The sequence below is a fragment of the Carcharhinus amblyrhynchos genome, chromosome 17 (assembly GCF_965287045.1).
Source record: "Carcharhinus amblyrhynchos chromosome 17, sCarAmb.v2.hapA, whole genome shotgun sequence".
NCBI classification, from domain to species: domain Eukaryota; kingdom Metazoa; phylum Chordata; class Chondrichthyes; order Carcharhiniformes; family Carcharhinidae; genus Carcharhinus; species Carcharhinus amblyrhynchos.
In genome coordinates this window covers 33,158,077-33,182,995 of record NC_137340.1, presented here as the reverse complement: position 1 = coordinate 33,182,995, position 24,919 = coordinate 33,158,077, and the positions used below count along the sequence as shown (strand labels likewise).

The window sequence follows — 24,919 nt, the reverse complement described above, 5'->3', positions numbered from 1 at the left end:
GAATAAGACGTGAAAGGTAGCAGCAAAAGAGATCCCAAGCTACTTTTTTGAAGAAGGGTGTTTTGTAGTGTCTACTGTTTTAATCTACAGAACAACAGTAACTGCACTTCAGAATTAAGTAATTGGCTGTGCAGCACTTGAGGTATCCCAAGACTGTAAAACGTTCAATACGAATGTATATTCTTTACTTTTATTCTGATTGTTTTAAAAGAGTGAATTAAGGTTTCATTGAATCATAGAATCCCTACAGTGCAGAAGGAGGCCATTCAACCATGGAAAGGGGTGGTTACCCATGCAGACATGGGGAGAACATGCAAACCCCACACAGAGAGTCATTAAGATTTAAAATGTTTGCACATCAAAAACTTGCAGTGCTGCCCAAATGCCATTTCTTACATGTATTAATAAATTCAGCTGAATAAGGCCTTAATATTTTGACCAATAATCTCACATGCTTGACATTTTGCCACCTATCTGGCTGGCGGGGTCTTCCAGCCGCCCCTCACCCCCACCCCACTTGCCCGTGACATGTTAACCAGCCATGGAGGATGCACAGCACGCAAAACCCTGTATGGCCCAGCAGGACAGGAAATTCCTGTCACCAGCCAATGGCTGTCCAAATACACTGCCCAGAGAGGGGGCAGAAAATTCTGTCCCGAGGGTTTGATATTTTTGGGAGTATGCATCGTTTGAAAAACAAATCCTAGTATTTGTGTTCTTTCCCCAATTAAAGCATATTATAAATAAGGTATGTATCTCCCATTGGGGGATCGGGGGGGAAAGTTATCACAAATCAGTGAGGATACAAAGATTTCTGTCAAGGCCACAGCAGCTTCCTCCCTTGCCTCTCTCAGTATTCTGGGATATATCCCATCAGGCTCTGGGGACTTGTCTACTTTAATGTTTTTCCATGATTGGCCATGCTAAATTGCCCCTTAGTGTCAGGGGGACTAGCTTGGGTAAATGCATGGGGTTGTGGGGATAGGGCTTGGGTCGGATTATGGTTGGTACAAACTTGATGGGCTGAATGGCCTCCTGCATTGTAGAATTCTGTGATCTATGAACCTAAGATTATCAAAACTTTTTTTTAAAAAAGTTCCATCAAATCGTGCTTTATTTACAGGAGCACCATCAGGTCAAACTTGAAACCACTTCATTGGATTCTGACTTTCTGTCATTTAGACTGTATAAGTAGTTTAGAGAATAACTACACAATTGATTATACAGTCACAAGATCAACTTGCTTGTCTCGTCGAATGTATTTATAATTGAATTACTGTCTTCCACAAATAAGATTGTCGGCTGACTTCAACAATAAGCATTCAATATCTGACATTGCCTCTCTAACACTGCTTTTATTATTTACTATCAGTCAACATTCTCTCGGCTAAAAGACAGGCAGAAAAGAAGGACTCTGTATATTGCTTCCTGGTACTTGAGACTATTTTTGAACTTAATTGGATTTCATACAGTGTAAATATCCAAAATGTCCTTGTTTTGTCTGTATGTTAATGACACAATTGGAAGTGGAAAAGAGAGACTGGCATTAAATAAAGCTTAGAATGCATTTGCAAAAATAAATATTTACAGTGACAGTTGCATATGAGGTTGAGCTTCTCATTACCTTTGGACTCTTTTTGTGAATCATTTGCCAAAGAATTGCTTTAAACGTTGTTTGCCTTTGGGTACTTGTGCGAACATAATTTTTTTTTAAATTTGGAAATTTAAACTAACGGGTTGATAACTGGGCTAAGACCTGGAGTGCAGTTTCTGCTGTTTACCAAGGCGCCACAACAGCTGAACTATGAGAACAATTTGCCCATCACTACAACACAGCAAATATTTTGATGCAATATGTCACATGATTGACTGCTTTCTAAAAGGTACAAATCCCTGATTGGTTATGTTTGTAATATTGTTCACCTACAACAAAACAAAACTTGCTCAAGATCCAAACAACTTTCCTCCATCCCTCAAATCTTTCCTCTTCAATTACTTGCATTAAGTAAAATGTATTTTGCTTCTTTCTACACCACACAGTAGAGCTGCAATATAAACTTTAAGGTACAAGTTGCTTTTTTAATTCATTCATGGGACATAGGTGTTGCTGGCTGGCCAGCATTTATTGCCCATTTCTAGTTGCCCAAGGGAGTTGAGAGTCCACCACATTGATGTGGTTTTGGCGTCACATGTAGGCTAGACGCGATAAGGACGGCAGATTTCCTTCCCTAAAGAATATTAGTGAACCAGATGGGTTTTTTCTGGCAGTCGACAATGGTTTCATGGTCATCAGTAACTTCTTAATTCCAGAGGTTTTTTTATTGAATTCAAACTCCACCATCTGCAGGATTTGAACCTGGGTCCCCAGATCATTGGCTGAGTTTCTAGATTAGAGTGTAGTGATAATACCACAAGGCCACGGCCTGCCCTTTTTTTGCTTCCATCTTTCCTCCTCAAAACCTTCTGTCATTTTTTTTCAATTATTCATCTGTGCTGTAAGGTCTCCAGTGACCAGCAGCTTAGCAAGCCGATCATTCATCATGGTCTGGAAATGACTGGATAACTGGAACCATAATACTGAGGTCAGCATCAAAGGTATGAGGGCATCTTGTTGTGAAAGGGTTAGAACGATTAGTTCCATATTTAAAAGAAAACAATTGCTAGCTTGGAATTTCATTAAACAGCTTAAAAATCTCTTTTATTTCATATGGATACATTGTACATTGCTTTTTCGCAGCTTGTGCCGAAGTTATTTATAAATTTTGTGATTGTGTAAATGCACCAAAGCAGGATAAAAACTATAACTCGTGATATCTCGATCTTGCTCACCTTTTACACATGATCTCAAACTCTCCAGTCTTTTTCTGTTTGTCTATTGGCATGAGTTGGGATGTATTCTGGAACTTCCTTTTTTGATTTGTGGTGATATCAATAGAAGTTAAAATCTAAGTTATTTTATTGGGAGGTTAGTTAAGCTCACCAGTTTTGCATTGGGGTGGTAAGTAGGAATATCAGCTTAATTAAATCAAAGTTTTGTGCTTTCCTGGAGTTACGATACTGGACAGAAGGATCCAGAATGGAACCCTAGCTCAAGATCATAATTTTTGTTTTTGGTTTTATCAAACATGGAGGAAACAGAGTCACAGAATCCTTACAGCACAGAAGGAGGCCATTTGGCCCATCGAGTCTGCACCAACTCTTCAAAAGAGCATCTTACCCAAATCCCCCTAACCAACACATCTTGGGACACACAGGGGCAATTTACAGCACTGGCTGCCATATTCTAGTAAGTATTTGAAGGCTTTTAATAGTGTGGGTGAGGTAGGTCACTGAATCAGGGGGTAGATGGGTTATTGAGGAGGCTATTGCAGGATTGGGTGTGGAGTTTTGCAGATGTTAGACTATGCCTTAATTTACCCAACATTTCCTATGTAACTTCCCAGGTGAGTCTCCGACTCCAGCTCGGTGTCAGAGAGGTTCACGCAATTCCCATTTGGCACTGTGCATCAGGACTTCTGCAGGATCCTCAAGCGTATCTTCCATCGAATGTCCAGTCTCTGACCATCGAGAAACCAAAAGGCTTGCTTTATAATACTGCTGTGAACAACATGCGATATTAAAAAGTGCTGCATAAGTTGCTGTTGCCCTTTTCAGTACTGCCTCTGGTACCTGGATTTTCATGTTGTAATATTGTGAGCAGAGTTGTGCACACAACATCATGTTTGCTTGTACCAGTGTCTTCTACAGATCCATTTCCTGGCAATTTTTCTCTTGTCCTGAATACACATGACAATATCCAGTAGTTTTCCTTACCGTTGCTACACACTGTGCTGCTAGTTTAAGTAGCTGTCAGCTTCCTCTCCTGTGTGTTCAGTAGCTCAAATCCATTTTATGTCATTGTTTAGTTGCCTTCTCTGGTCACACAGCCACACACTTTACTGTATTCAATACAATTTTTCACCTTTTCTTATCAACTTTCCAAATGATCATAACCTCTTTCATTGTTGTGTATTGTTTGCATTCTCCCCAGTTTAATATAATCCAAGTCAAATGAACAGCTCCAGACCCTAGCAGTGCTCTGTGTGGTTCCCTGCTGGTATCGTCAGTTTCATTGACAAATAACTTTTGCTGTCTCAATTTTGACCAAAATTCAGTCTGTTTCAGAAACTGGCCTCCTGTTCCATGTCTCTTGTGCCTTCTGGACTAACCCATCTGTGTGGCACCCGGCTGCGATTTAAATACACTCCCAAGAGTGACTGTTGCCAACATGTTCCATTGCTTTCTCAAAGAACTTCAACAAATGCATTGAGCAAAACCTCCACCACACCCCATAAATCCATGATGGTTTCCTTTCCATGAAGGCAGTCTCTGGCTTGGTGTCAAATTTTGTCTGATAAAGCTAACATGAAGCACCTTGGGACGTTTTGGTATGTTAACGATGCTATAAAATTGCAAAGGATTCTTGTTATGGGATACCGATCAATGCATTTCATTATTGCCTCTTTCAGATGCCTCCTAATGCTTTAACTGCAGCAAATGTTAGGTTGACTGACCTAAGCTTCCTTGGTTTTCCCGATTGTCCCTTTATAAGATTAATTTCATGTTGAACTCCTGTTTCTAATTACTTAGTTTCTAAAGGGTAGAAATCTCTTATCCTTTGTCATCCAACTATTGTGTTCGTCTTTTCCTGATGGTTGTTTCCTTGAAGTTCTCATATCATAGAATCCTGCAGTGCAGAAGGAGACCATGTGGCCCCTTGCGACTGCACTGACAACAGTCCCACCTAGGCCCTATCCCCATGTATTTATCCAGCTAATCCCTCTTGACCCAAAGGGAAATTTAGTGTGGCCAATCATCCTAACCTGCACATCTTTGGACTGAGAGAGGAAACCGATGCATCCAGAGGAAACTCATGCAGATATGGGGAGAAGTTGCAAATTCTACACAGTGACCCAAGCCAGGAATCAAACCTGAGTCCCTGGCACTTTGAGACAGCAGTGCTAGCCACCATGCCACCCTCATCGTCCTTGTAAATCCTTTTTGCACCCACTCCAGTGTCTCTTTTTTTATAAAATGGCAACGAGATCTGTACACAGCACGATGTGTGGTCTGACCAAGTTTCAATACAGTTTTAGAAACTAAAAGCAGGAGTCCGCTGAACCTGCTGCGCCATTCATTTTATAATGGCTGATCATCAGATTCAATATGCTGATTCTACCTTTCCATTTTAGCCCCAAGAGCTATATTTAGTATCTTCATGAAATTACACAGTGTTTTGGTCTTTAACATAACTTCTCTACTTTTCAATTCCCCTCTCTTGAAATAGTCCCAAGTCTATTCTCTTCTCACGTGTGTTTCATTAACTTCCCCAGAAATGTGCTGATGCAGTTCACTTCAACTACTGCCTGCAGTGGAAATTTCCATACTCTCATCATTCTCTGGGTAAAAGAATTTTCACCTGAATTGCTGTGACTTTTGTGACTAGAATGGCCTCTTGCCCACATGTGGAAACATTCTCTCCCTGTCTACTCCATTATCACCTCCCACAAATTTAAAGATTTCTAGGTTACACAACAACTTATATTTATCTAGCGCCTAACATAGTGAAACATCCCGAGATACTTCACAGCAGCATTATAAAACAAAGCATGACACTCAGCAACATGAAGAGAAGTTAGGTCTGATGACCTGAGCTTGGTCATAGAGGTATGTTTTAAAAGTGCCCAATGATGATTCCAATAACTGCATGTCGAGGTAGAATGAGCCTTTACCTTAAAACAGATTTATTTCCAAGGCAGCAAAGTAAGCTCCCAAGCTAGGATTTTCCAGCCCTACCCACCCGCCCTGCAGGATCAGAAATTCATGCCCAAAGTCAATGGGCACTTTGCTAGTCTGCCAAATTTTCCATCCCGCCCGCAACAATTTCAGCCATGGGCAGGTCTGGAAAAATCTAGACTCCCCCAGTTCCTGCCAGACGCCCAGAGTGAACTGGTTTATACACTCATAGAAACTAGAAGCAGGCATAGGCCATTCGGCCCTTCCAATGGTTCCCTAATCCTTTCCCAATTGGAGCCAACTGTGTTTTAATTACCAACTTATAGCTTGTATTCTATTGCAGCAGAAATTCAACAGTTTAAAGGAGGAAAGTGAAGAGAAAGTGAGGCGGAGGAAATTTCCAGAGCTTCGGGCCTAGGTAACTGAAGGCAAGGCCACTAGTGGTGGAGCAGTTTTGTGAGGAAAGTACAAGAGACCAGAATTACAGGACTGCAGACAGCATATGGAGTGTCGTGGGGCTAGAGGAGAGATAGGGAGGGGCATGGCCAGGCAGGGATTTGAAAACCAGGATAAGAATTTTTAAGTCAAGATATTGACTGCAGATGAAGCAATGTAAGTCAGCGAGCACAGGGTGATAGGGGCTTGCTGTGAGTTAGGACCTGGGCAGCGGAGTACTGAATGATGTCAAATTTATAGGGGATGGAATGTGGGAGATGTGCCAGAAGGCAATGGAATAGTCAAATCTTGAGCTAACAAAGGCATAAATGAGGGTGTCAGCATCAGATAAGCTGAGACAGGAATGAACTCAGACATTGCAATGCAAGTGGAAATAGGCGGTGTTAGTGGCAGCACCAATATGAAGTCAGGATCAAGCACGATGCCAAGATTGTGATTAATCTCAAGCTGCTGCCAGGGAGAGGGATGGAGTTGGGAGCAATGGAATTTGGAGTAGGGATCAAAATCAATCTTCCCAATTTTTAATTGCTTCTCCGCTTTCTTTTCAGGAGAAGATAATTGTTCTCATCTTTTCCTAGTGGTTGTTTCCTTGGCGTTCTTGTAAATATTTTTTGCACCCTATCCAATATCTCTCGATCCTTTTTACAACATGGTCTAACCAAACATCAATACATATTTAGCATAGTTCTACTTTTCAACATCCCCTCTCTAGAAATTAACTCCAGTGTTTCAGTTTGTGGCCTTATTAACCTGCATTGCAAGTTTTGGTAATTTGCTTCTTTGTACTTCCCACACTTTCCTCCCACAGTCCCAAGATGTGTGGGTTATGCAGATTGGTCTTGATAAATTGCCCCTTAGTGTCAGGGGGATTAGCTAGGGTAAATGCATGGAGTTATGGGGATAGAGCCTTGGTGGGATTGTGGTTGGTGCAGACTCAGTGGCTGAATGACTTTCTTCTGCAATGTAGGATTCCCTATGATATTATTGATTAGATTAACCTAAGTGCTTTCCTAAACATAGTGTCAAAGACAGTGCTAATTTCACTAGCCATTTCATTCAGTGACCTTGTATGAAGTCCATGCAGGTTCCTTTCCTAGGCTTTTAACAGCCTCCATTAATCAGATACCACCCTAACTAAACATTAGCACATCTTTCATTCTGCAAGGCACCTCAGATTCTGTGCAATGCTAACAATCCTGTAAACATTACAGAACATTATTTCTTTGGTACTAGTGAGTATTCATGATCATGTCTTTAATTCACTTGATGAATGTTTGGAGGTTGAGGGGCAATTGGGTAATGGGGCATAGACCAAATTCTGTTTCGGTTTTGAAGTCAATTTTTCTGGCTTTTTTCAGATAAATAACTATATTTGTCTTTAGTTTTAAGTAGGAAACTATTTAGCAATTTCTAAAGCAGAATGAAGTCAGATAGTGGTGAGGCATTGGAAATAGGCAGTTTTAGTGATAGCATCAGTAGGCTGCGATTTTCTGGCCCCGCCCACTACAGGGATTATCCGGTCCCACCGAAAGTAAATTAAATTTTGGCCGGGCCACTGAATCTCCAGGGCGGGTTCCCCTCACGCCAAGGCCAGAAAATCCTGACCATAAAGTTGAATAAAGCATTGATATTTCCCTGCAGTACACGTTCAAAGGTGTAAAAGTGGCCAAACTAAAATGGGTGGCAGTAGTACAAGCAGAGGGTGCAATTATAGTGATACATTCACATTGATAATCTACACAAACATCTAGTTAGTTTTTCAGAAAGAAATATTTCTCAATATTTGTTCTCTTTGTCTTGTATATCATACGTCTTGCTGTACCTGTATGTTAACTTCTTATGATCCATGTAAGAGGACACCCAGATCCCTCTGCAAAACGGCACTCTGCAAAAGTAGGGAGGTCTTGCTGCGGCTGTATAGGGCATTGGTGAGGCCGCAGCTGGAGTACTGTGTGCAGTTTTGGGCACCGCACCTGCGCAAAGATATTTTGGCCTTGGAGGGAGTGCAGAGGAGGTTTACTAGGCTGATACCGGAGTTGAGGGGGTTGAGCTATGAGGAGAGGCTGAATAAACTGGGCTTGTACTCGTTAGAGTTTAGAAGAATGAGGGGAGATCTCATTGAGACGTATAAGATGATGAATGGGATGGATAGGATAGAGGTGGAGAGACTCTTCCCGCTCAAAAAAGACAGTAGGACTAGGGGGCACAGCCTCAAGATAAAAGGGGGGCAGTTTAGAACGGAGTTGAGGAGGAACTTCTTCACTCAAAGGGTGGTGAATCTCTGGAATTCTCTGCCCGTTGAAGTGGTGGAGGCTGCCTCGCTAAATATTTTTAAGACGCGGGTTGATGGGTTTTTGATAAGAGAGGGGATTAAGGGTTATGGGGAGAGGGCGGGAAAGTGGAACTGAGCAGCGACAGATCAGCCATGATCTTATTGAATGGCGGGGCAGGCTCGAAGGGCTAGATGGCCTACTCCTGCTCCTATTTCTTATGTTTTTATGTTCTTATGTGGAGTTTGTACATTCTCCCCGTGTCTGCATGGGATTCCTCTGAGTGCTCTGGTTTCCTCCCACACTCCAAAGATGTGCAAATTAGGTTGATTAACCATGCTAAATTGACCCTTGCTGTTTAGGGGATCAGCAGGGTAAATATGTGGGGTTACGTGGATAGGGCCTGGGTGGTATTATTGGTGCAGTTATTGTTGTTGATTGTTCTGAATACTCCACTATTAACATCTTGAGGCTACAGTTCACAAGAAACTAAATTGAACCAGCCATATGAATGTAGTGGCTACAAGAGCAGCTTAGTGTTGGGAATTCTGGGGCAAGTAATTCACCTCCCCAAAGCCTGTTCACCATCTATAAGGCAAAAAGCAGCAGTTTAATGGATTACTCCCCACTTGGCTGGATCAGTGCAGCTTCAACAACACTCAAGAAGCCTGACACCATCCAGGCCATAGCAGCTTGCTTGATCAGCACATCAGCCACCACCACCTTAAACATTCATCCCATCCACCGTTCTGTGGCAGCAGTATGTACCATCTATTGGGTTGCACAGCAGCAACCTCTCAAGTCACCTTTGATAGAACCTTCCAACCCACAAGCTCTACCACTTAAAATGACAAGAGCAGCATGTGCATGGGAGCATCACCAACTGCAAGCTCCCCTCTGAGGGACACACCATCCTGATTTGAAACTAGATCATTGATCCTGCACTATTGCTGGGTCAAAATCCTAGAATGTACTGAGTAGCACTGTCTAGCTACATGGACTGCATCAGTTCAAGAAGGTAGCTCGCCACCACCTTCTCAAGGGGAATTTGGAACAAGCAGTTAAAGCTGACTTTGTCAGTAATGCTCACATTCCAAAATCAAATGTTTAAAAAAAATCTTTTTGGATCCACCATTTGCTTTCTGACTTGTTTCCTGTGGACAGCATGGTGGCAGAGTGCTTAGCACTGTTGCCTCACAGTGCCAGAGACCTGGGTTCGATTCCTGGCTTGGGTCACTGTGTGGAGTTTGCACATTCTCCCTGTGTCTGCGTGGGTTTCCTTCAGGTGCACTGGTTTCCTTTCATAGATGTGCGGGTTAGGTGGATTGGCCATGTTAAATTGCCCCTTAGTGTCAGGGGGACTAGCTAGGGTAAATGCATGGGGTTATGGGATAGGGCCTGGGTGGGATTGTGGTTGGTGTGGGCTCGATGGGCCAAATGGCGGCCTCCTGCACTGTAAGGATTCTGTGATTCTAAAAATGCGCTATTTATTAATATTCTCCATTCTCTGAACACCATTTCCTACTTCAGCTCTTCTGGTTAGTTTCTTATCCTTGATTTTATGTTCATCTCGATCAAACATGAAGAGAAATGTGATAGTCAGATCGGAATTGCAGTCTTTGTATGTGCAAGAAATAATATTAGGGAAGAAGAAACATTAATTAGAATGGGGGGATATGAAATTGCAACCTTGAGTAATATCTACAGATTGGCAAGGTTGAAAATTCAGTTTTCCCAAATATTCACAGAAGAATTAAAGTGAGGTGACATCACCTTATTAATCAAGGATATAATTGCAGCTATAGAAATGTAATTATTCTTGATAGGATTCATGGGAGGAACCTTTCCTAGTTAAGAAATACCAAAGGAATCTGTTGCCTTTTGCGAATACATCAGAAATCATTGAATAGAAGAGTGGGAATTTCAGGAGGATGCAGAGATTAATAGAGTAGGAAGGTTGCAAACAGAGAAAATGTGAAGTGGTGCATTTTCGATTGAAAAAAAAGGGAATGAAAAAATAAGCATGCCATAAATTGTAGGGCCTTAACAGTGGAGCAATAGACACATTGGGGCAGGATTTTCCAAACAAGCTGCTGCAACCTTCGCGGCAGCAGAGGCAACCTGCCAGTGGTAGGATCTTCTGGTCCCGCCATTGCCAACAGAGTTTCCTGTTGAATGCACCCTTCGCTGTCAGGAAGGGATGTGCCATTGCCAGCGGGACATCCCACCACTGTTAATAGCTGGAAAATTCCGGCCACAGAATAACAGGTCGCAGTCACGGCATGTTGAGTATTCAAACAAGATAGTGATGTTTAAGTTATATAGCACAGTTGGACCGTGTGCAAGTAATTTTGGACACCTAATTGAGAATGATACTTGAACCATGGAATAGCTACCACACAGGCTTACCACAGCAAGGTTTTCATTGAGAGTTTATTGTTATGACAAAAGCCTTGAGAAGCTAAGGCTTTTTCGCTTGGACAATGACAGTTAAAGGCCATCTAATGGGTAGGAGTTCAAATATTCTGTAAGCTTTCAAAGAAGATAAATAATGAAAGATTATTTCTCCTGGCTAGTGAATCAGTCATCAGGGGGCATCGGCTCTTGTTTTCACTGGAAATGCAAAGTGGAGAAAAATATCTTCACGTACACAGGTGGATTTTACAGCCTCGTTTATCCCAAAACCATAAAATCCCGCATGAGATCAGCGGACCTCTCCATTGTTCGCCTCTGGGCTGCTCTGATACCCTTGGTGGGCAGGGTGGTAAGATTTTGGAGATTAAGCTTGACTACAAGTAGCTATGGAGAATGACTGACTGTAACGACATTTGTAAGAAAATTGAAGGAATATGTAACAATTAATTTAAAAGAGCAAGAATGAGAATAAACGTTGGTCATTCCAATTGAAGAACCAGCACCAACAACGTCTGTTGGACTAAAACCACTTCAATCTTATAATTTTTATGTTGCTATTAGCAATTCAGTTGGTTTGTTTGGTTTGTCTACTGTTTGATAACACATTTGCATTAGACTGAATTACAATTAATACATTAAAATCAGTGAATTAATTCGAGAAAGAGCCAGCTGGAAGGAATTTCAATTGATTTCAAATGACAGAACCAGAAGAATTTGAATAGCAGCCAGTTCTCACTACAAAGATGAAAGCAACTTGAAGATGAGCAATATGTTCTCAAGCATCAAGTGAATGTGCCATGGGATCACCTTTTCCGCAGTGTCACAGGGAATTGAGGGATAACAGGGAGGGGACGGGAAAACAAAGATCAACTATGATTGTATGGATTGGCAGAGCATGTTCAACGGGCCAATGTCCAATCCTGGCTCCTCTCTCTGGTGCTGTTTGTTACAGGGTTATCGCTGGTTATATTCTATCTGTTGTAATGTGACCAATGGTAAGGGTCAGCTGACCCAGTAAGCCATGTAACCAATGACAGAAGGATGTGATTATCTGCTGACCAGCTGACTCAGTGTAAGTAAGAATCTGTTCAGAATCGTTAGATTGCTTGGAATGGCCCAGGAAGAGGCCTCAAGTTTGGAGTAATGAAGTTTCTTTATTAAACCTTTTCTTTGATGTATAAGTTTGAGTAAGTTTTGATTTCTTTTTATTGTCTACACTGGAAGAGTTCCTTCTGAAAGAACACTGTTGGGGGGAATTTTACCATTTGGCTTGCCATGGTAATTATAGTGGCTAGGACACAGACCATGCAAAAGTCTGCTGACCTCGGGTGGGATTTTCTGACCTTGGGGCGAGCACAGCAGAAGACCCCTTTGTGTCTTTCTAACTATGTCGGTGGTTTTCACAAACAATAGCAGAGAGACTCTTCCTTGTGTGACCCTAGTCAGAAAAATGTTTTAAATGCCAGCAGTTACAACAGGATACAACGTTTTCTATTCAGCAGATATTTGGTAACCAAACCATGCAAAAGGAGGACCTCTGTCACCCGTAACCTAAAGTTTCTGTTCACATCACCACCAAACTGGGCTGGTTGACTTCAATTTTATGACCATTTTTGGTCGTTTTGTCTGCTAAGTAAGGATTCTTAATTCTTAAATAGGCTAAAAATGTGGGGATTTGGAAGCGCTCCACAGATCGGAGTCGCTCCATTACCAAAATCTCTGCCAGTAAGCTCTTAACTGCATAGTTTGATTCCTTTTGTAGATAGATCCTTGTGTAATTCCATCAAAAATGCAGATACTTCCCAATGGCAAGCTGAGGCCAAAAGTCTGACTCACCAAAGGAGTTTGGAATGGTTAGAGAAAAAAAGTTATTTTTGTTTTCAGACATTTTGACTGTGACTTTCCAGTACAGAGAACCAAAGGGACGATCAGAAGGTCCGTTGACTTTAGGAGAATTTTTTTCTCTTCCTTTCCTTTCCTCTGAATGCTGATTAAATGCAGGACTGAAGTCCAGACCTTCTGATGACAGGCCTGTAACCAAATCCAACTGAAAATGAAGTCCAGCTTTATGAAAGAGTTAAGGGGATGGTGCAATTGAACTAGGGCCTTACTTCCTTTCACCTCAAATATTTTAGTACTGCCAGCCAATGAATGGGGTTCAAATCTCCTCTGAAAGCTGATTGCAATGGCACAATGTAAAATTAGGTGTATTATCCTTATCCTAGCTTCTAGTTGGCAGCTCACATGAACAAAACGACTATTAATTTGACAATCATGCTTATATCTATGTGAAAATTAGCTGATGAGAAATGGAAAAAGATAACACTTTTTTCTGTAGCTGTGACAAAGTGCAGAGAGCTATATTTCAAAGCTGGTGAAGTAACACCTGGCCTGAGGATATTTCACATGGAATGCCCTGTTATTTACTGAGAGGCCTGCAAATTGCGGGTGAAGCCTCAAAAGGGGCAAAGAACTTATTGAGGCCAAGACCACATTAACATTTGTATTCCGTTTCCCAATCCACGTCTGTGAAATGAAGACATGTTAGTGCAGGAGGCCATAGCTTTGATTTGACATGATTTGATTTATTATTGTCGCATGTATTATCATACAGTGAAAAGTATTGTCTTTTGCACGCTACACAGACAAAGCATACCATTCATAGAAGGAAATAAGAGAGTGCCGAATGTACCGTTACATTTATAGCTAGGGTGTGGAGAAAGGGAGATTCTTGGACAGTTGTCAGCAGTTGGGAGATGGGCAAGAACTTCAGGTGGGAGACTGGAAGGGCCCACTGTCGAGAGGGCTGGGAGAAGGGCAGCAATCAGAGCTGTGGAGGCCAAACAACAGTTTGAGAGCCAGGGAAAAACACTCCTGAACTTCAAGATATATTAGAAGAGGCACTTACTTTGTGGAGCTGAAAGCTTGCACCTTCCTTTGAGTGCCAAGGTTCCTGCTGTGTGGCAGCTTGAGCTAAATGTTAATTGAGTGCTTTGTTCCTTGTTTCCACAGTGGAGCACTCAGACACTGTGATGTCCATTTAATATAAAGAGAAAAGGCTGTAGGTATCTGATTGTTGTGTTGAGGTTGTGTTGCCCTATTTCACTTCTTTACCACTTCCCCGCCCAACAACCCCACCACTATCTCCCACCATAGGGTACAGTCAATACTGAGACCATAAGGAAATACTTCCATTTTCGATTATGATGTTGCTCACCTTGAACATAAAACTTCAAAGAAAATATATATATAAATAATGTAAAGTCACTTTTCCGTCATCAACCTTGGATTGTAAAGGTTTGCAATGCTAGATCAGCGCTCTCCAAATGGTGGATCGCGATCAACAGGTCGATCCTGGAGTCTCAAAGTCGATTGTCATTGGCTATCGAACTGCACCAACAATGCATAGAACTTGGCCTTCTTGTGAAGATGAGTGAATTAGCCTATTGCCCAATCGCAGGCACCAAAACATGGACTAGGCAAGGTGAAGACAGAATTGAGAACTGAGAACCCAAGGACCTCCCAGAGAACAAAACCTACCATCTCAACCAGACAGGGGAAAGTGAATTTCTTTTTAAGAATGTCAAAGGCAAGACCAGTTGACAACAGTGTAGCCTTGAGTAAAAGAGGCAGTTTGGAACGGCATCACAAGACAATGCATGCAAGATTTCAAGAAAATTTCCCTTTAAACAGCACCATTCAGACAAAGTCGGGAAGTTAATGGTGCAAGCTCAACGTGCGCTCTTTTCAAAACCTGTGGCTGAAGACAAGGCTAGCATTCACATTAATTATATCATAAGATCCCTACAGTGCAGAACAGTGGTGACAAAGTTATCAAGGAGGCTCTGGTGGTTACTGCTGACTCCTTGTTCGAAGACTTTAAAAACAAAGATTAAACAAGAGCAGAGCTTGCCATTTTAGCAGTAATCAGACAGGTGGAATTGTTGTCCAAGGATGTGGTGAGTGTCATGCGTAAGTACATTTTAGGGAGTTTTAATAAAGACAGATTTTTAAGAGTAGATCTTTTGCTGCACTTTGAGGCTAAAAGTGATGGGTTGGAGATTACTGACCTGAAGTGTGGCAGTAGTTTATTTGTCCACCTCCACATTTTAGCTGCAGACAGAATGTTGGTGGGCTGCTCAATCTCAAGCAACAGTCAGAGACTGGGTCCGTTTTCACAGCAACTGAGCCTTACTAATATGCTGTTGGCTAGCTGCCTGCCCGAAATGAGCATCTAAAGGCAACTGGGAGGCTTTGGGCCTGTGAAAATTGAGTGGCCCAAACACCAGCAGTTAGCTACATTGCAGGTTGGTGAGTTTTGCGAGGATTTTGTTGGTGATAAGTTTAGGGGAGAATTCCAATATGGAAGCTACCTAAACTACTCCTAGCCACCCAAAAAAAAATCAAGAATGTCCATGGTGGAAACTCCCTCAGTGAGAAGTCTCACAACACCAGGTTAAAGTCCAACAGGTTTATTTGGTAGCAAACGCCACCAGAGGGAGTTCGGAAACTCCCTCAGCAGAGCATCAACATTAATTCAGGTCCACATGACAACACAGAACCCCAACTTATTTTTCAGAGGGCTCCCAACTGAGTCAGGCCTGTGCCTCAACTCCTCCAAAAAGTTCAGCATTAAAAGATTGCAGGATGCTAAAAGGATAGTGAGAATCATTCAGGTTTTAACTCCCATTCCTCTGGTTTCTGCTGGGAGAAAGGGAGTTCATTTTTTTATTCATTCATGGGGTGTGGGCATTGCTCGCTGGGCCACCATTTATTGCCCATCCTTGAGGGCAATTAAGAGTCAACCACATTGCTGTGGGTCTGGAGTGACAAGTAGGCAAGTTCAGGTAAGGATGGCAGATTTCTTTCCCTAAAGGGATATCAATAATGGTCTTGTGGTCATCATTAGACTTTTAATTCCATATTCTTATTGAACTCAAGTTCCACTACCTGTCATGGTGGGATTCAAACCCGGGACCCCAGACCATTACCATGGGTCTCCCATGGATCACTAGTCCAGCACTATGCCACTGCCTCCCCTCCTATTTCTGTAACTGCAGTGATTCATTACTGGCAGAGTGGACATCAAAGAGAAAATGATTGTACTTAATGGGGCCCATTACCAGCAGATAAATCAAATGAAGAAATAGGTTAAAAAGTCATTACCCAGTGGAAAATCAATCCCATTATGCATTAGAAAAAAAAAATGAAAAAGTGTGTACCACTGATCTCAGTTGAAATCATGATTTTTTTCATTGGTATTTATCCAACAATATAACTTCAAACATCTCGTAGAATCTTATAAGATTCTAACAGGGCTAGCCAGAGTCAATGCAGGAAGGATATTCCGGAAGGCAGGGGACTCCGGAACCAGGGGCCACAATATGAGGATACAGGGTAAACCGTTTAGGACAGAGCTGAAGAGAAATTTCTTTATCCAGAGAATGGTAAGCCTGTGGAATTCTCTACTACAGAAAGTAGTTGAGGCCAAAGCATTGTATGTTAACATAAGAACATAAGAACGTAAATGATCAAAGGATACTGGGGGTGGGAGTGGTGAGGAAGCAGGAACAAGTTACTAAATTGGATGATCAGCCATGCATTATGGGTGGCATGGTGGCACAATGGTTAGCACTGCTGCCTCACAGTGCCAGGGACCCAGGTTCGATTCCCAGCTTGGGTCAAAGTCTGTGTGGAATTTGCATTTTCTCCCCATGTCTGTGTGGGCTTCCTCTGGATGCTCCGGAAATCCTCTCAAAGTCCAAAGATGTGCGGGTTTGTTGGATTGGCCATGCTAAATTGCTCCTTATGTCAGGGGGACTAGCTAGGGTACATGCATGGCGTTATGGGCATAGGGTGGGATTGTAGCCAGTGCAGACTTGACGGCCGTATGGTCTCCTTCTGCATTGTAAGGATCTATGACTGAATGATCATAATGAATGGCGAAGTGGGCTCGAAGGACTGAACAGCCTACTCCTCCTAGTTTCTGTACGCGGACTTGTTTTTAAATAATTAAGAAAGGACTGTTTGGCAGTCTGTGCAGTAATGTTCCTGAATGTTTCTGGACTATCTGGTTTGTAATTTATAATGTGTGACGCTGCTTAAAAGGTAGAAGCATGCAGTATTTATCTTTAATGCTGTGCGATTGTTTGCAGATTTAATGAAGCCCGCTTGTGACGTTAAATGAATTTTCGATGATTATGTTCAAACCCTATATGTTTTCAGTCCCCAGGATATTTACGAGAAGTCAGCGAGGATATTGTCCAGCAATGTAAAGAAAAACTTGAAATGAATGCTTGCAAAGAACTCTTCTGTAGCTGTGTGAAGTAAGTGAAAAATCACAAATGTCAGCTTTGCCTGTGATTCGCCAGGGAGCCATTTCTGCCCTCCAGTTAACAGAAGTATCAAGTTGCTGCATATGCTTTCTCATAATCTGAAACGTGATGACGATTACATTTTTCTTACTATTTAGTTTACACTAATGGTAATAATTAGTAAATCCTCCTTGCTGTATGACATCTTCTTGGAATTGTACGGCGGATTTCATTAGTTAGTTGTTCAGATTAATGAATCTCCTCCAGTCCCAATCTGATTTTTTTTTTAAGGAGCCAAGCTGAAGCAGCCATTACGTGAGGTATGCTGACCAGCTGTTGCTTGTTATCTTTGCTCAATGCTTAGAGCAAATGCTAGCTTTCTTTAAACAAAATGAGAAAACTATCACCAACTCAGTATGTAAAAGCATCGCTGTCCAATCTACAAAGCAATAACCTCGATAATGACTCAATCGTTAGACTTATGGTACCTAGTCCATTTATATAGCACCTTTGACACAAAACATGCCATAGAGGAGCAACAGTTGCTGAGTAATTGAATTGTTGGGAGATGATCGAAAGCATGGCCAAACGAATACCAGGGTTAAAAGGAGAGGTGTAATTTTCCATATTCTGCAAGGGAGACCAGGAGGAAATCTTGATACAAAGGCACTAGGTCAGTGGTTCACTGTGTTTCTGCTGAAGTTGGGTCACCAAAGATGGCAGCTAGTCACCTAGCAGTGGCAGGTAGCCATTTTGAATAATCAAGGGTGCCATTGTAGGCAGATTGAGGGCTCCGCTGGAAAGGGGAGCCTGCTAAGGCCAGAGCCCAGCAGGTGCTTGAAGGTAGCTTGCCAACAACAAGATGGGGACCTCCAACACCTCATTTAGGGATCAGTGGATCACCAGCTGTGGGATCACAAGTTTCCTCTCCACAGGAATACCCCCGACAGCTTTGGCCAGACTTCAGTTTTAAAAAGAGATGCTGTTAGTCCCATCCTGCAGTGCAGCACCCACCTTTGCAGGTGGGGCTGTTCATCTTCCAAGGCTTGCTGACCCTTTGATTGGGTTCTAGAGCCTCAAAAAGCGCCAGCCGCTATCCAGAGGCTGTTAATTTGAAGTCCTGAACATTGTATCATCAGGAGCAGGGTCAAGGTCAGGAAAGGGTGCTGTGTTCCACCTGAAGTTTTCAGAAACTTCTTATAAGGAGAGAAGTAGCTAGACATAAGAACATAAGAACATAAGAAATAGGAGCAGGAGTAGGCCATCTAGCCCTTCGAGCCTGCCCCGCCATTCAATAAGATCATGGCTGATCTGTCGTGGCTCAGTTCCACTTTCCAGCCCTCTCCCCATAACCCTTAATCCCCTCTCTTATCAAGAACCCATCAACCCGCTTCTTAAAAATATTTAGCGAGGCAGCCTCCACCACTTCAACGGGCAGAGAATTCCAGAGATTCACCACCCTTTGAGTGAAGAAGTTCCTCCTCAACTCCGTTCTAAACCGCCTCCCCTTTATCTTGAGGCTGTGCCCCCTAGTCCTACTGTCTTTTTTGAGCGGGAAGAGTCTCTCCACCTCTATCCTATCCATCCCATTCATCATCTTATACGTCTCAATGAGATCTCCCCTCATTCTTCTAAACTCTAACGAGTACAAGCCTAGTTTATTCAGCCTCTCCTCATAGCTCAACCCCCTCAACTCCGGTATCAGCCTAGTAAACCTCCTCTGCACTCCCTCCAGGGCCAAAATATCCTTGCGCAGGTGCGGCGCCCAAAACTGCACACAGTACTCCAGCTGCGGCCTCACCAGTGCCCTATACAGCTGCAGCAAGACCTCCCTACTTTTATATTCAATCCCCCTCGCTATGAAGGCCAGCATCCCATTCGCCTTCCTGACCACCTGCTGCACCTGCAAGCTGGGTTTTTGCGACTCATGCACAAGGACCCCGAGGTCCCTCTGCACCGTCGCCTGCTGCAGTTTTTCGCCACGTAAGTAATAGTCCTTCCTACCATTCTTCCTACCAAAGTGGACCACCTCACACTTGCCAACATTAAATTCCATTTGCCATTTCCTGGCCCATTCGCCCAGCCTATCTAGATCCTTCTGCAGACTCTCCACACCCTCCGCACAATTTGCCTTTCCCCCAATCTTGGTGTCATCAGCAAATTTCGACACCCTGCACTCGGTTCCCTCCTCCAGATCATCTATATAAATGGTAAATAGCTGAGGCCCCAGCACCGACCCCTGGGGCACCCCACTAGTCACCAACCGCCAATCCGAATAGCACCCATTGACCCCCACTCTCTGCCTCCTATTTGACAACCAATCCTCTATCCACGCTAACACCCTACCCCCAACTCCATGTCCCCTGACCTTCTGCAATAACCTCTTGTGAGGTACCTTGTCAAACGCCTTCTGAAAATCCAGAAAGACCACATCCACCGGCTCTCCTCTATCCACTGCCCTAGACACATCCTCATAGAACTCCAGTAAATTTGTCAGACACGACTTCCCTTTAATGAAACCGTGTAGACGGAATATCAAAAGGCCTCCTGGTTAAAACCCAAAAGGTCAGAAGAATCATGAGGTCCTGACAGACTCTGCCAGCACTGGGTCACAGGGAGTGACTACACAGATCGCGGTGGTTAGCAGTCTAGGTGATGGAGAAAATACAGGATTTGAGATGCATCGGCACAGTGACACAGTGGTTAGCACTGCTGCCTCACAGCGCCAGGGACCTGGGTTCGATTCCTGGCTTGGGTCACTGTGCGGAGACTGCACATTCTCCCCGTGCCTGTGTGGGTTTCCTCCGGGTGCTCTGGATTCCTCCCACAGTCTGAAAGTCGTGCTGGTTAGGTGCAGTGGCCATGCTAAATTCTCCCTCAGTGTACCCGAACAGGCGCCAGAGTGTGGCAACTCGGGGATTTTCACAGTAACTTTATTGCAGTGTTAATGTTAGCTTTCTTGTGACAATAATTAATAAACTTTAAAAGACTTTAATCTCTGGATGAAGCAACACACTGATATCTAGTTTCATTACAAGATAAATCACATGACTGCAGAGTCATTTATTGCCAACTCCTTTTTGCCGAAGACAATGATTTAAGTTTATTATTCAAAAATCTAGATTTTTCTTTTGCATTTTCAATCAAACATAAATTCAACAAGAATTTTTAATATCCAATTTCCTTTCCCAAAGTTTATTTTGGCACAGAATTACACATTTGGCTCCACATTGTGCCAGATATATGATTGTATCAAGGCTAACTGTCTCTGTAATAGCAGGTAATTCTCAAAAGTATGCTTTAAAATTTGTGTGGCAAATTTATCTTGGAATGTTTGGCTATCTGTTTCCAGATTCTTCAGCATTTTTGAGCCCTCTTTGGAAAAGCAGCTGTTGATAGCCCTGTATTAAAGACACTTGTTTTTGGATAGTGTTAGAAAATGCAATAATTTAACTCGAGTACATCTGTCCATTACTGTTTGTTTGTGCTTTATTTATTGTACAGTGTTTTGTGATTTATCATATCCCATTGTGTATATGCTAAAAGCCACCTTCAGGAAGACATTGATCAACTTTGATACAAATTAGATCAATTAAAATCCTTGTTATTATCGTTCTGAATATTTGTTTATGGGACGGTAACATGGAATGCAGTTTGCAGGAGACCACAGTACCTAGTAATTGTGAAGTATTTCAAAATTTTCCTGTTTAAAAGTGGGGAACTCCAGTCTTTGTGATAGTTCAGTTGCTTTGCTAATCAGTACTTTGTCTGCCTTTCCTGATTTTCATCCTCCGTTTTCTGAGGACGAAGGCATATGAACATGTGAGTTAGGAAGAGTAGGCTACTTGGTCCCTCGAACCTGCTCCGCCGTTGAATAAGATCATAATGATCTGATTTTAACCTCAACTTCACATTGCTGCCTACCCTGATAACCTTTGCACCTCCCTGCTTATCAAGAATCATTCTAGCTCAGTCTTAAAGATATTCAAAGAGTCTGCCTCAACCAACTTTTGAGAAAGAGAATTCCAAAGTGTGTCTCTGAGAGAATAAAACGCTTATCTCTATCCTAAATGGGCGACCCCAAATTTTAAACAGTGACCCCTAGTTCTAGATTCTCCCATACAAGGAAACATCCTGTCCACCAAAGGTCATCCAACTCAAAACGTTGGCTCTGTTCCCTCTCCACAGATGCTAACAGACCTGCTGAGATTTTCCAGCATTTTCTGTTTTTGCAACCAATTGTATCAACTTCCAAGCTGCTGATGTTGTATAACTTGTCATGCTTGTGAAATATAGGTGCTCAGATTTGAGTAAAGTGAACATTTTTAATTGTAAAACAAAGTGGAGAATGGCCATTCTGCTTTTGAAACTAAATGGAGTTGAGAGGTCAGGTGACCATTTCCTATCCTGTCAATACACCTGGAATTACCCAAACAAACCTGCAGGTCTGAACAAGGCATTCTAATGCAAATGACCTTTTGGGACATTTCAATGAGAAGGCATATAAAAAGTAACAAATCTTTCCTATGGATCATGGCTGCTGTTACACAAACAATTAAACAAAAACTCATTCACAATGGACTTGTAGACTTCTTGACTTTGGAGTGGAACTCCAAAGAAAGGGTGAAATAATAATCCATTGCTATCTCGAGGATATATAAATGAATGAAAACCATTGAATGTCAATTAGCCAAAAGCATCAGAGACCTGAGGGCTGTGAAAAACACTTGCTATGGTCACCTGACAGAAACTAGGTTTCTGATGAAGGGCATTTAATAAGATATGTTTTTGGGAGCAGCAAGAAGAAAAACGAGCAGAATTCTAAACCAGCAAAGGAACAGGACTCTTTTGGGAGGCAGAGAATATGAGAGGAGCAAAGCCAAAGGCGGAATTCTTCCAAGCATCCACTGACAGGTTTGATGATGGGCATGGAGAGAAGAATTTAGCAGGAGGCCCAGAAATGGTTTTCATGCCAGTGTGAATTTACACCAGGATCTTCTGCTGGTGCCTGCCATGGTGGGTTGGGAAACCTGTTGATGGATGCAAATATATCATAGAATGGAAGTATAGAACCCTGACAGTGGAGAAGGAGACCATTCGGCCCATGGAGTCTGCACCGACCATAATCCCATCCAGCCCCTATCCCCATAACCCCACGTAGTCACCCTGCTAGACTCCTGACACTAAGTGGCAACTTAGCATGGCCAGTGCACCTAACCACCACATCTTTGGACTGTGGGAGGAAACTGGAGCATCCGAAGGAAACCCACGCAGACACGAGGAGAATTTGTACATTCCACACAGACAGTTGAACCCAGATCCCTGCTAACCACTGTGCCATGGTGCCGATTGAAGGTCTGCCACCCAACCCCCATCGCCTTCCCCTCCATGCTAGATTTTCCATGATGCCAGAATAAAACACATTTGGAACAATGTGGCATGCAGATGTCGGGACTCTGCTGAACAATGCCTGGGGCTTCTGCCAGAGCCTGGGATGGAAGCTGTCGGCAACCCTGCATCCCAAAGCATCACATAGTGTGTCGGGGGACACCTGCATCTGAACCTTCCAGATTTGGTCTCCTGGAGGGGTCCAGCCTGCAGCCTCAGAAATTTTCTGAGGTCCATCTTCTTTCTCAGGGGGTCTACCTGCCAATCTCAGAGTGCCGCCAGAGAACTATCAATCTTTTTCAGGTGGTCCATCATACGTTTTCAATGGTGGGTCAGTGATGTTGGGCACTTTTGGAATAAGGCTCCCGGACAAGACAGCAGGCTGGCTGTTCACCACCTGGGCCTATCCCTGAATGTGATGTATAATTAATGAGGTCTGGGCCTGAATGTTTGGCCTCTCTTCCCTCCAGCCTCTGCAGCAGAAACATTCCACGTTACCACCCCCACCACCAGTCTCAAAATGGGAGAATTCCCTCCAATGTCACCCCCCCCCCCCCAAGGTTTTCATTGCAAAGGTTTGACTACGCCTCAGCTGGAATGAAGCCAGAGACACCTACTGCAAGCAATATGTCCATCTTCATAAACCTCCAGTGTCTGTTCCTTCAGCGTACCAAAGGGAAAATCATAAGCGTACAATGTTTCAAACCTTTATTTCAAAAAAACAAGTATGATCACAAATCTTTGGACTTTTACTACTTAACTGCGCGCTACTGTTTTTGTAACCACTTCTTGCCGTGTGAATGGATGCAGTTAAGCAACCATTTTGGGTGTTGATTAAAAAACATTTATCCTTTTTTAAACTACCCATGAGAAAAGCCTTCATTTGTCTATTCTTTGGTGTTATAGCACTCAAAACTTCTTTTACAAACAGATACTTCTTAGGTCAGTTGAGAGGAGGAAAAAGGGGGAACCAGCCTATCATCACTTCTCCAGTCCATAACAAAATAAATACCAAAGGCATTGAAAGCCCCACCAGTTAAAGATCAGGTTATTATAAGGCAAGAGAGATGTCAATTTAAAAAATCTTGTGCTTTCCTGCAAGCTGTGTAAACATTGCCTGCTGAACTTAATAGGTTAATCATTCTTGGACTTCACTCAAACATTCGTAAGGAGGCCATCTAGCCACTGTATCAGCAGAAGCAGATAGCCATTTTTTTCCAGATGGCTTCAAGCATGCAGTGTGACAGAGCTGCAGGGGAGAGTGCATTCTTTGTTTGATATGGTTTTCAATGCCTGTCCTATTAAGTTATGCAATATTAAGAGGTCTGAAGTGGATAATAGCTTTTTGAAATTGATACTGTGAATGATTGATACTTAAGAGGTTGTAAGCTGCGTAGATTCTTCAAAGTATCTTTTCATTGTCTCTACCTATGCTGTCAGTTGCAGGATAGGCATGGGCTTCTTTAACAGAGACATGTTTGGAGGGTTGGGAAATTTTCCCAACTCCAAGTACTCATTTCCTTGGTGAAAATCCAGCCCCTTCATAACATTGGAGAAAAAAGATTTGGCTGTTTATGTGAGATGCCACACCTTACAGAGCTCTGGTTCAAGATCTGAAAGGCAGAACTTGACCAGATAACTTTTCTACAGCTGGTTAGGACACAATGGCCTGAATTGCCTCCTTCTGTGCTGTAAATCTTCCAATGTTTCTATGAGAGGTGTGGTTCGAGATACTTGCCAGTAGTATGAAAGAAAAGTCACAGGAGTAAGGGTTGCGGGCCAACAGCTGATGAATTTATCTCATTTCTGGGAGATGGCCCATTTGCAGTTACAGGATTTTCTACACGTTTCCTGTCACTGTTCCCCGGAAGAGGTATTTTCCGGAACCTGCATAAATGAAGTGACGCTGCCATCGTGGAGTGTATTATCTCTTAGTAGGGTTAACGATTTGTAATCGCTACAAGAAACCTGCATCATCTCTAATTCCAAGTTTGTTACTGAAAACACACTGGACTTAGCCAACAAATGACACTACTTTCAAAAATTTATGGGACAGCCCCCAGTCACTTCTTGGCACATCTCAGGTATCAGGTAAGATGTTGTATCTGCTGAGTCATCAGCTAAAAGCCAGAGCTGGTGTTAAAGAATGAGCTCAGCCTGAAAACTCTCAGTCAGTTGGCAAAAGGCAAAGGTATATATTATGTTCTAAATATTTCCTTTTGTTCTAGTCTTTTAAAAGCGGTACTTCACATTTCCACTTACCATCCTTTCTATTTATGGCAGACTTTAAATAATGACTAT

At 42.7% G+C, this 24,919-nt stretch overlaps 1 protein-coding gene across 5 annotated transcripts in view; it reads left to right on the top strand.

Annotated features, from left to right (window-relative positions):
- Window positions 1-24,919, top strand: part of LOC145354430 (G protein-coupled receptor kinase 5-like) — a 244,073-nt gene that overhangs the window by 167,730 nt on the left and 51,424 nt on the right. For 3 of the 5 annotated variants that reach the window (XM_080205752.1, XM_080205754.1, XM_080205753.1), the window contains one exon: window positions 17,142-17,242. In XM_080205752.1, coding sequence (XP_080061878.1) covers window positions 17,142-17,242 — 101 coding nt within the window. Of the gene's footprint in view, window positions 1-17,141; window positions 17,243-24,528; window positions 24,710-24,919 lie in introns of those variants that run through there. The other 2 variants (XM_080205755.1, XM_080205756.1) reach the window with 1 other exon arrangement.